The 12,009-nt window shown below is 28.7% G+C and overlaps 4 protein-coding genes and 3 pseudogenes across 7 annotated transcripts; 3 read left to right on the top strand and 4 right to left on the bottom strand. All coding sequences in view use genetic code 12, as the record gives it.

Annotated features, from left to right (window-relative positions):
• Positions 1–577: 577 nt before the first annotated feature.
• Positions 578–837, top strand: DFJ63DRAFT_338334 (NADH dehydrogenase subunit 4L; the record flags this gene model as incomplete). The annotated part of the gene is made up of 1 exon (XM_064908664.1): positions 578–837. One exon carries the CDS (start codon positions 578–580, stop codon positions 830–832), a length of 255 nt encoding a protein of 84 aa, XP_064759222.1. The 3' UTR covers positions 833–837.
• A 951-nt stretch (positions 838–1,788) lies between these two features.
• On the top strand, positions 1,789–2,751 carry DFJ63DRAFT_338331 (various chains-domain-containing protein; the record flags this gene model as incomplete). The annotated part of the gene is made up of 1 exon (XM_064908663.1): positions 1,789–2,751. Exon 1 carries the CDS (start codon positions 1,828–1,830, stop codon positions 2,749–2,751), a length of 924 nt encoding a protein of 307 aa, XP_064759221.1. The 5' UTR covers positions 1,789–1,827.
• A 5,201-nt stretch (positions 2,752–7,952) lies between these two features.
• On the top strand, positions 7,953–8,411 carry DFJ63DRAFT_344387 (ATP synthase subunit C family protein; the record flags this gene model as incomplete). The annotated part of the gene is made up of 2 exons (XM_064908772.1): positions 7,953–8,152; positions 8,371–8,411. The coding sequence occupies exons 1-2, from the start codon at positions 7,972–7,974 to the stop codon at positions 8,409–8,411; spliced, it is 222 nt and encodes a 73-aa protein (XP_064759220.1). The 5' UTR covers positions 7,953–7,971.
• Positions 8,412–9,042: 631 nt separating this feature from the next.
• On the bottom strand, positions 9,043–11,444 carry DFJ63DRAFT_344386 (various chains-domain-containing protein; the record flags this gene model as incomplete). The annotated part of the gene is made up of 5 exons (XM_064908771.1): positions 9,043–9,289; positions 9,451–9,769; positions 9,851–10,135; positions 10,181–10,548; positions 11,260–11,444. The coding sequence occupies 5 exons, from the start codon at positions 11,442–11,444 to the stop codon at positions 9,043–9,045; spliced, it is 1,404 nt and encodes a 467-aa protein (XP_064759219.1).
• DFJ63DRAFT_t141 lies at positions 10,805–10,876 on the bottom strand (annotated as a pseudogene). Its single transcript has one exon. The product of its transcript is annotated as a tRNA-OTHER (tRNA).
• On the bottom strand, positions 10,882–10,962 carry DFJ63DRAFT_t140 (annotated as a pseudogene). Its single transcript has one exon. The product of its transcript is annotated as a tRNA-OTHER (tRNA).
• DFJ63DRAFT_t139 lies at positions 10,967–11,038 on the bottom strand (annotated as a pseudogene). The gene has a single exon. The product of its transcript is annotated as a tRNA-OTHER (tRNA).
• Positions 11,445–12,009: the final 565 nt, after the last annotated feature.

Genomic DNA, 12,009 nt, shown 5'->3' with positions numbered 1-12,009 from the left:
CCGGTCAACGTAGTTGACCGGGTATTCTTGTCGATTTAGGTCATGTATTTAGTTTTCCGGGTATAGATGATATATCTATTTAGGTCATATTAATGATTTTATGCCTAACTTAACCCGGTCAACATTGTTGACCGGGTTATATTGTGGATTTAGGACATATATTTGAAATCGGGCATAGATAAAATATCTATTTGATTACTTATTTGATCTATTTTATATCTCTTTTACTTATTGATATCTATCCCGGTCAACAAAGTTGACCGGGATTTCGTGTGGGCTGGGTCATAATATTGAAACCGGGCATAGATAAAATATCAATTCATGTCATATTCTTCAAGGCATACTTAACCTATTAGATATACTTATATTCACCAAGGCATACCCGAATCGATACTCTCTACTTATAAAAGATATATCAAGGTTGGTCAGGATAAGAGTGATCTGATTAACTTTTATGTATATAAAAGTTGATCACCGCCATCTTGACCTCCTCATACATTTGACCTGTCTTAAAAGATAAATTAATATTTAATCTAATTAAACATATAAATGAATTAATAATAAAATTTTATTTTTTATGATAGCAGTTATTACAACATTATTAACATTTTATTTAAGTAAGAATAATATTATTACTTTACTTATAGCTATTGAAATTTTATTATTAACAATAACTATTAAAATTATTTATATCGGTGGTGTATATGATGATATACAATCAACTATATATGCTTTATTAATTATAATACTTGCCGGTGCTGAATCAGCAATAGGTTTAAGTTTATTAGTATCGTATTACAGATTAAGAGGGAAAATAACTAATATATTATAATGTCTTGATTAGTTTACTTTTATGAAGAGTCAATATCTATAACTTTAGGTACTTGATTTACAGTCGGAGATATCCAAATTAATTATGGTATATTATTAGATCCACTTTCATTAACTGTTATGGTACCTGTCGGTATTGTTACTTTATCTGTATTATTATATGCTTTAGATTATATGAGTCATGACCCTAATCGTAATCGTTTCTATATTATTTTAAGTGTTTTTGCTATATTTATGACTGTTTTAGTTATAAGTGATAACTATATTGTAATGTTTATAGGTTGAGAGTTTGTTGGTATAGTATCTTATTTATTAATATCATTCTGAAATACACGTATTGCAGCGATGAAGTCAGCTTTATCAGCTATATTATTAAATCGTATGGGAGATACATTATTTGTAATCTTTTTAGGATGTACATTAATATGATATCGTGCAGTTGATTTTGAAACAGTTGAATTACTATCACCACATTTTGATACTTTTAGATTATCAATATTAAGTTTATTATTATTAGGAGCAGCAACCGCTAAGAGTGCTCAACTAGGTTTACACGCATGATTATTGTCTGCAATGGAGGGATGAAATAGGCGCAAATTAAGAGGTTCCTCATAAAAATTCACCAATTGCTGGAAGATTAAATAAGAGGGTATACTATGCCCCGACGACTATTAGTCGTCGGGGCAAGTGATAATTACCTTTTAGACTTTATTTATCAGCAGGTTATATATCTATAACTTCAGAGACTAAATGTGAAATCAATATATATATATTGAATGAAATAGTCCATATTAGCCTACTCCAGTTAGTGCTCTTTTACATGCTGCAACTATGGTATGTAGTGGGGTCTTCGTTTTAGTTAGATCTCATTACATTTTAGAATATACACCTTCTGTATTATTAGTAATCTTATGATTAAGTGGTTTAACTACTCTTGTGAGTGGTTTAATTGCTATAGTATCTAATGATATTAAAAAAGTAATTGCTTTATCTACTATGTCACAATTAGCTATAATGATGTTAGCTATCGGTTCAAACTCATACGATTTAGCTATCTATCATTTATATTGTCATGCATTCTTTAAAGCTTTATTATTTATGTCTGCTGGTTCTATCATACATAGTTTTATGTCTGAAACTCAAGATTTACGTAAATATGGAGGTCTGTTAAATTACTTACCATTTAGTTATACTACAATATTAATAGCTTCATTATCATTAATGGCTATACCAGGATTAACCGGATATTATTCTAAAGATATAATCATTGAATCATTATATGGAACTTATTCTGTAAGTGGATATATTATGTATTATATTGCTACATCATCAGCAGTACTTACATCAATATATTCATTAAGATTATTATATTTAACTTTCTATAATAATCCACGTAGCAATAAATTAACTTATAATAATATACATGAAAGTACATTCATGGCGATACCGATGAGTATTTTAACTATTTATAGTATCTTCTTAGGTTATGGTAGAGATAATGTAACATTTCATTTAGTAATGGGATTACCACATACTAATAACTTTATTGAGACTGAATATACTTTACCATTTATAATTAAATTGTTACCATTAATATTAGGACTAACTTTATCAATAAGTTTAGTTTATATTTATGAATTTACTTATAAAATTAATAAATCACCGGTGTACAATTACTTCAACCAACGTATCTATTTTGATCAAATATTAAATAATATAATCATTAGAAATATGTTAAAATTAGGTGGATTAATTAATGTATATATCGATAATGGTTTATTAAGAGTATTAGGAAGTACTGGTATTAGTAGATTATTAATTAATGTTCCGATTATAATAATTATTAATATTATATATTTATTCATAGTTTGTGTCTATAAAAGAGTCTATAATGAATCTATTTATAAACATGTGTATTAGATATAAATCAAATGATGTATTTTATCTATGCCCGGAAAACTAAGTACATGTCCTATGTCGACAATAATAAGTATATAAAAAGACTAGATATGTAAAATTTTAAGAAAATATGAGTCATAGATAAATACCCGGCCAGCTTTTGCTGGCCGGGTTAAGTGCGTATTAGATAAGTTTAATTTTTATATAAAGGTTAGGTTATATATTTCATACCTATTTATAATTGTTTCACGTGTAGCAATGACTTATAAACTATCTATTGGTTTATAAATTTAAATCCCATTTTGAGATATTTTTACCTCTTCAGGTCATAAAACTCATAAGGTCATATAGATATATATTTTTTTATATATTTTAATTATAATGATATAAGCCCTCTGGAGGGGGGCTTCGCTAGGTTCGTGTAATTTATTGAATACAAATACTTAAATATTTGATATATCTCTATTTAATATAATTTTATAAATTCTGGATCATGTGGCTTTAACTAGTATATAGTCTGCTCCCCCTTGGGGTAAGGGGGACAAATCTTATTTATATATAAATATATATGGTAGGGGGTTCTAATATTTAAATCAGGCTATTTGAATCTATGATTCCATTAAACACTCCATCGTCTATAATGAATACAGATATTATCATGTCAACTTATTTTTCGTCCACGGGTATTTACATAGTAAATATCCCATATACTTATCAATTACAGTTATATGCTTTTATTCCTTTTAGGTTCCAAGATGATAAATCATCTTAAATATAAGGTTCATCAACCCCCTAATTTAGTTTATGAATGGCCCACCCGGAGGGTGGGCGATAGCCCCACCAGAGGTGGGGCCATTCTATGTCATTATCATCCCCCAGTTACCTTGGGGGAGCAAATCCCCTCATAACATTTTTAGGCTATCAGATCCAAATATTCATTAATCCCATAAAATATGGGGGGGCCCTATTTATATGTTTTTTTCTTTTAAATAATAATAAATAATTAAAGTTTTTATTATTTTACATAATTACATAACCCGATTCCTTTTATCATAAAGCCTTAAAAATAACCCTCTTCGGGTAATCAATTTGTATAGTAATTGAACCACGTGTAGGAATGACTTATAAACACCCCTTTGGTGGGGTCATGAGAATTTCTTCAAAGGTATTTACTTTGTAAATACCTTATTTTAAGTATAGATTAACACGAGCCTGTTATGAAGAAATAACATATCAATTTGATATGTATTCTTTTAAGGAATAATGAAATTATTCCGTGATTAAGTCCACCTTTCAGGAGACTAAAATAAATAGTTATATAAAATATCAATAAAAGTAAATAATCGATAGCCCGAAATCAGCAAATTGCTGATGTCGGGCAGTTTATATATTTATGATTTAGATTTATATGGATTTATCAACCCCCTTTGTATATATTTTAAATACTTAAATAATCATCCCCCAGTTACCTTTTCCCTTATCGGTATCAGGTTATCCCCCAGCAAAGCTGGGGGCTTATCTTGGGGGAGCAGACATATCCCAAGTCGTCAGGCCTTCTGATCCATGTATTAAATAATAAAAGTTATGTAACCCAAATACGCTTAGCGTATTTGGGTCTATTTTACACTTATTTAGATGTATGACCTAGTCTAATATTTAAATAAAAGTCTAATAGCTCGAATACCTCAATTTGAGGTATTCGAGCTTATGTATAAGTATATTTATTTAACTACTATTATTACTAGATAATAAAACAAATAAATACATACTTATCAGATCCAGGTAATTAAATTAAACTGATATAGTTTCCTCCCCCCTTGAATCCAAGGGGGGGTAATTAATGATGGTACTTTCAATATTTATATTGGGGGGATTGATCTAACGATAAACTTATTAGGAACCTTCGGTTCCCTAAAGCAAAGTGTATACTAAATGGCCCACCTTTGGGGGGGTCATGTTATTGCTTTTAAGGTATTTACTTTGTAAATACCTATATTTTATATATGCGATATCTACATGTTTGTATTAATGACATATTTGACCTTATGACTTATTTGTCCGATAAGAGAAAGAAATGAGATAACCCACTCTACGTGTGGGTTTAGATATAGAGTGACTACGCCACTCTTTGAATAGATAAGTAAAGATATGAAATATATATAAATAAGATAAGTACATAGTTAATATATATGACATAATGAAATACTTGACCGGTTATTAAGATTAAAATGTAGGTATATCAATCGGTGACCAACCTTTGTTACGTTACACTTCGTTCACTACGTTCACTATGTTCCACTTCTTAAAGGTTAATCAGATCACACTCAGATATACCATTGATATTTATTGTATGATATATATATATCTATTAGTTATTTAACTTTATAAATGATATATCAATAATGAAGTATAATAAAGATAAGGAAATGTAACCCGGCCAGCCTGCAGGCCGGGTAGAGAGTATCTATTATTTAGTCTATTCTACTTTAAAAGATATGAGATATATAATATTTTGAAATACTAAATAGAATCACGTATATATCCCGGTCTGCCAGCAGACCGGGATTAAGTATCTATTGTTTAAATTACTAAAATAGATTAGATAATCTATATGTTAAATGATATATAAAGATTGAAATAATATCACCCCCCCTGCGGGGGGATATAGCCCGCCCTTCGGCGTGCCATAAACTAATAGATATATAACCCGGTTAGTTTACTAACCGGGTAGAGAATATCAAATGGTTAGATATATAAATAAACTATAAAAAGATAGAAATATCACCAGTTATTAAATATTTAATAACTGGTGATTAAGTATGAAAAGGATTAAGTAGAATAAAGAATAGATACTTAATCCCCGATGACTAAGTCATCGGGGATACATTATGGAAATAAAGATAAAAATATATTTTTTTAATACCAAATTGAAGACTATTTATTAACCCACTATTAGTAAACTAATAGTGGGTAAAAGAGAATAAATGATATATAAGATAAAATATAAAATAAATGAATCAATAATAGAACCCCGACGACTAAGTCGTCGGGGTATACATACGTGAAGAATTAGATATCATATATTTATTGAATCTAAGACTATACCCGGCCAGCCTGCTGGCCGGGGATTAAATACCAAAAGGATTAAAATAAATCATAAAATAGATATCATATCATGTGTGTTATGTCTTCACCGACGACTACGTCGTCGGGACTACATCATCAATAAGATAAAGAAACTCAAAACATATATCTTCTTTAATGATATTTAACCGGCCTGCCTGCAGGCCGGGATGAAATATCTCATTAACTATGTATGTCAATAGATATATCATTAATGGCCCGCCCGTTGGGCGGGCGATATCCTCCCCCGCAGGGGGGAGGACATTAAATATATATTTCTAAAGTAGATAAAAAGATGAAGTATTAATAACCCGAGATTAACAAATAGTAAATCTCGGGTTTAAGGTCAAGTAGTTAAAAAAGTCAAGAAACAATAACCATATCCCCGCCGGCTTTGTCGGCGGGTTATACATATCAAACCTTTAGTATGAAGTCAGAATTTATATATCAAATCAAGTACAGCTAACGTTTTAGCCGACGACTACGTCGTCGGGACTAAATAACCAACTAGGTAAAATATATAATAACATATATGAAATCTGATATACCCGAGATTAACAAATTGTTAATCTCGGGTGATAAGTTAAGTAGTTAAATACGTAAAATATCTTATCCATATTACTACTCCGACGACAAAGTCGTCGGGACTAAATACTCAAAGAGGTCAAGTAGTTAAATATGTAAAATATCTTATTACTCAAAGAGGTCAAGTAGTTAAATATGTCATCTATCTTATCCATACTAATAATTAGCCCAGGTTTTGCTATTAGCTAATCCTGGGCTTCAGAGTACATATCAAAATTTTTATATCTCTAAAATAAGTATATATCATATTTACTTATATATCAAAAATATAAATAAATTTTAAAAATAAATCATCAATTATAAAAAGGTATATATACCAAAACATTAACCTGAAGTCATATTTTTATATATCGTATTAAGTACAGCTAACGTTTTAGCCGACGACGTAGTCGTCGGGACTAAATTATGAATAAACTTAAGTATATAAAAATTGATATATCAATATAGTCATATATTACCCCGATCAGCAATGCTGATCGGGGATTAAGTAGTTAGAGAAACAAAGTATTATAATCCATATTATCTCCCCGCCGACTACGTCGGCGGGTTATACATATCGTAGTAATTTATCTAGTCGATATGTCAAATACCTAATCAAGTACAACTATTTCTTATCCGACGACATAGTCGTCGGGACTACATCATCGAAGAGGTCAAGTAGTTAAATATGTCAAATATCTTATTCATACTAATCATTAGCCCAGGATTCGCAACTTGCGAATCATGGGCTTTAGAATACATATCTAGTACATATATATATAGATCAATATATATCATATTTACTTCCCCGCCGACGTAGTTGGCGGGGTTATACGTATCGAAGTAATTATATGAAGTCAATTTTTATATATCGTATTAAGTACAGCTATCCTCTTACCCGACGACATAGTCGTCGGGAATAGCATACCTAAAACATATATTTTAAAATCTCATGATTATCATATCTATTTATAAAGTTATATATCATAAAAATAAGTGATTTAATCTTGTCTTAAAAAATATTTTAAATATCCATATTTTGAAAATATAAATAGGATATATACCAAATCAAAGAAAAAAAAAATATCAAAATAATTAAAATAGTAGTATTTAAGGCCCTACCGGGCGGGGCTATTAATCATCTCATTTATATACCTAAATAAGATAATATTTAAAAGGGATATTTACATAGTAAATACCCGTAGAATAAACTACCGCTTTCAATTATTTTTACTTATCGGAATCATAGATTCAAATCATCCTTTCATTTGTTGATCCCCCTGCACTTAAATATCTATATTTATATATTATATTAGTCCACCTTATCCCAAGGGGGTAGATAATTATCTTAGAGTTTACAGCCTTAATGATCCGGGATTACCATATCCAAATTATGTTATATATCATTATCACTCTCCCTTATAATATATTTAAATTATCTTTCCCATTTATCTATATTTCAATTACCTTCCCCTTTTTATCTTTAAATCTATATTCTTTCTTTGTTTCTCATAGGTGAAGTAATGTCATTATTGATATAATATATTTTTTAATATGCAATTAGCATTAGCAGCTAAATACATCGGTGCCTCTATCGCCACTTTAGGATTAGGAGGTGCAGCTATCGGTATCGCTTTAGTTTTCGTAGCTTTAATTAACGGAACTTCAAGAAACCCATCACTTAGAGCCACTTTATTCCCACAAGCCATTTTAGGATTTGCTTTAGCCGAAGCCTGTGGCCTGTTTTGTCTAATGATATCATTCCTTTTATTATACGGAGTTTAAGACAAAATTTGATTTATTCATAGAAAAAGAAATAAATATTTTAGATCTACAAAATGAAAATTGATTAGGTACTTAATCCCCGGCCTGCTTAGCTGGCCGGGGTATGATTTAATATCACATTTGTCCTTACCTGATTTATGTCTTATTTTATCATATCTTTATATGTAGGTCAATTATCGGTGACCAATCTTTATCAAAATAAAGATTAGCCAGGTCACTCTCACATTGACCAATGATAGATTATCTATACAAATATAAATTTAATAGATACTTCCATACCCGGTAAGCAATGCTTACCGGGTTTAGATATCAATATCCATATATGTCTTTATTAACTTTATGTCATTATAGACTTTATACTTATCCAACCTACAAAGTAGGTGAAATAAATCTATTTATATATATCTATATCATTTATCTATGACATTCGATCGGCCCCCACGCGGTGCGTGGGGGCTTATTGCCGCCCTCCGGGCGGCCTTACTTTATCTATGCCCGGAAAACTATATCTATGTCCTTAATCCACATAATATGTAGAAGATTTATTCTACACACCGGTCATCAAAGATGACCGGGACTACATTTTCTATTGACTTTATAACTATAACTATGATATATCTATATAATATATATCCCCCTGTTGTTGTTATCTAATTTTGAGATTATCAAACATCATGATTTATACTCATCACCGGTCATCAAAGATGACCGGGACTACATTTTCTATTGACTCTTTTATTTCAATTCATATATATCTATATGATAACTATGAATAATTATGAAATAGATTGATGGCCCAGCCTAAGGCTGGGCTATAGCCCCCCCTTTAGGGGGGGGCCATTAAATATATAATTTATTGATAAGAGGTTTGATGATAGGAATAAATCTTCTTTCTAATTTAAGAGCTTCTAAATTAATCTCAAATATAAATGCTATAACTAATGTAAATAAAAATATGATTAAAATACTTAATCCATAAATATTATTAGAATATGCACTTACTACATAAGGTAAAATAGAAGATATTTCTAGATCAAAGGGTAAAAATAAAATCGCAACTAAAATAAATGATACACTAAATGCGGATCTAGATTGTTGATACGAAGTAAAACCACATTCAAATGGTCCATCTTTTTCAATATATGAATTAGATGTAGAAATAAAGTAATTTAAAACAATAAGTATTAAAGCAACAATAGGAACTAAAATTAAATAAAATAGAAACATTATAAAATAATTAAGTATAACCCTTCTGAAATTAATGGTAAGAATATAAAGAAACTAATTAATAGAATAGTTGATAATGCAATAGAATAAGCTAAAGAAGGGTTAATGAAAGCCGATACTTTATCAGCCGTCGGCGTAGCTGACGGCGCAAGACTAGTTATCAATATTTTAATTATATTAGCATAATAATATGTTGATATTACACTAAATATTATAATAATACATGTTTCTAATACATAATTATCTTGAAGTGCACTAATTATAACATACAATTTACCATAGAATCCAGGAAGAGGTGGAATACCTATTAATGAAAAGAATGCTAATATTAAACTTAGTACTAAAGTACTATTTTTAATATTTAATTGATGTATGTAAAGTAGCGGAGATCAGATAGACACCGGTGATTTTATATATTGACTAGCAGCTAATAATCCTAAAAATAAAATTAAATGTGTCAATACATATTGTATTATGTAAATATAAAATGAAATATCATAAGTTACTATAGTTAATAATAAATATCCAAAATTAAGTAATCCACTATAAGCTAATATAGTTTTTATATTTACTTGAAATAAAGGTTTATACGCTGCTATACTTAATGATATATAAAAGAATACAATTATTAAATTATGACTAAATAAATTAGCATTTATAAATATAAATGATAAAATAGATATTTTAGCTACTATACTTATATAAGCTGTAATATAAGTAGGAGCATAATTATAAACTGAAATACTTCAACGATGAAGAGGAGCCATACCCATTTTAAATAATAAAGCTATTAATAAAATATCAAAATAATCGAATGAATTATCAAATGAATAGAATATAGCAATATCAGATAAATTAGTTGATCCTGTTAAACTATATATGAAATAAGAAGCTAATAATATAATCGCTGATGCTACTCCTCCCATTAGGAAATATAACAATGATGCTTTTGATGCATTATACGATCTATTATGTAAACCTGTTAATAAATATAATGAATAACTTTGTAATTCAATTATAACATATAATACTAATAAATCATTTACTAAAGGTAAAAGTATTAAACCTATTAAATTAGCTAATACTATTAATGCTAAATAAGGTGATTTCAAATCATATCTATGTATTGATGTATTATATATTAATAATACTATTGTAAATATTAATAATAATACCGTAATTGGAAAATTATATGATGATATATTAAATCAATTATTGAATAATGTGATACCTGATGAGATACCTACTAAATCAAAAGTATTTAAATATAAAAATAATGTAAACCCTAATACTATAGAATTTAATCTATTAATTATTAGAGAATTATTAAAAGTTGAGTAAACTAAAAAAGTTATAAATGCAGTTAAAAGCATTAAAAACATAGATAGAATCGAACTATCATTATATCATCCGTAATAATATGTATTAACCATTATACTATATGTTTGAATACGGTTAACCAGTGAATCGAACACTGATCCCTAGAGAACTATGTAGCAAATAGTTTAGCTGTACCAATAAGCTAAGTTAACCAATACGCATTACATCAGATTCGAACTGACATCTTTTATAGTGACATTATAAGGCTTTACCATTAAGCTAGTAGTGCGATAAACCACCCAAAATATATATATATATTATATATATATTTTGGGTTAAGTATTATGAATCGGCACGATTCGAACGTACATAAACCTAGCTCAAACCTAGGTGACTTGCCAATTAGTCTACAATTCATCTTTCCTATGAATAAATATATATCTCAGATTTTTATCTAAGATTTTAAGTCTAATAACTTAATTACGTTATTTATTTAATAATATTGGTAACTCGTTAAATGTATGGTAATTAGCCGGTTTGTTTAATATTAATTCTAAATCTGATGATCTTTCATCTCTTAATAAATTAGACTCTAGATAATCAGGTGTAACATGTAATTCTACTTCTTCGTTCTCACCGTTTTCTAATTGTATTGAAACATTGTATAATCCAACTATAACAGAAATAATAGACATTATAGAACCTCAACTACTAATCATATTTCAACCAATAAATGCATCAGGATAAGTGCTTATTCTCCGAGGCATTCCGTTTAACACTTCATTTTAATGTTCACAGTGCTTCAAATTATAAATTATTAAAATATGTTAAAATTCAATAATCTATATTTATAGATAAACTTACCATATAAATATATATATAATAAGTAACTGAAGTGAACTAATAAATAAAATTGGATTATTACTTAATATTATAGATTAATAATATTCTTTACGTTTAATCTCTGAAGTAATTAAGATATAAAATCGAAATAACCTGCTGATAATAACAAAATATAATAATATCATTATAATGATAAGTACTCCCCCGGCCAATATTGACAATATTGGCCGGGAAGAGAATATCTACTTATTTATCTTATAATTATTATACTCTTTTAATATTTATTTTTCAGCATTTTGTAAAGTTTATAGGCCTAAACTTGACCTAAGAAATGCATTGGTAAGAATATTATATTAACTGATATAAATAATAATCAGAAATGGATTTCTCCAAGAATACGATTATAATTTAATCCAA

The sequence above is a fragment of the Scheffersomyces coipomensis genome, assembly GCF_036884675.1.
Source record: "Scheffersomyces coipomensis strain NRRL Y-17651 chromosome Unknown DFJ63scaffold_15, whole genome shotgun sequence".
In the NCBI taxonomy this organism is placed as follows: Eukaryota; Fungi; Ascomycota; class Pichiomycetes; order Serinales; family Debaryomycetaceae; genus Scheffersomyces; species Scheffersomyces coipomensis.
The sequence above is the reverse complement of the archived record's forward strand: the minus strand, read 5'-3'. Positions and strand labels throughout refer to the sequence as shown.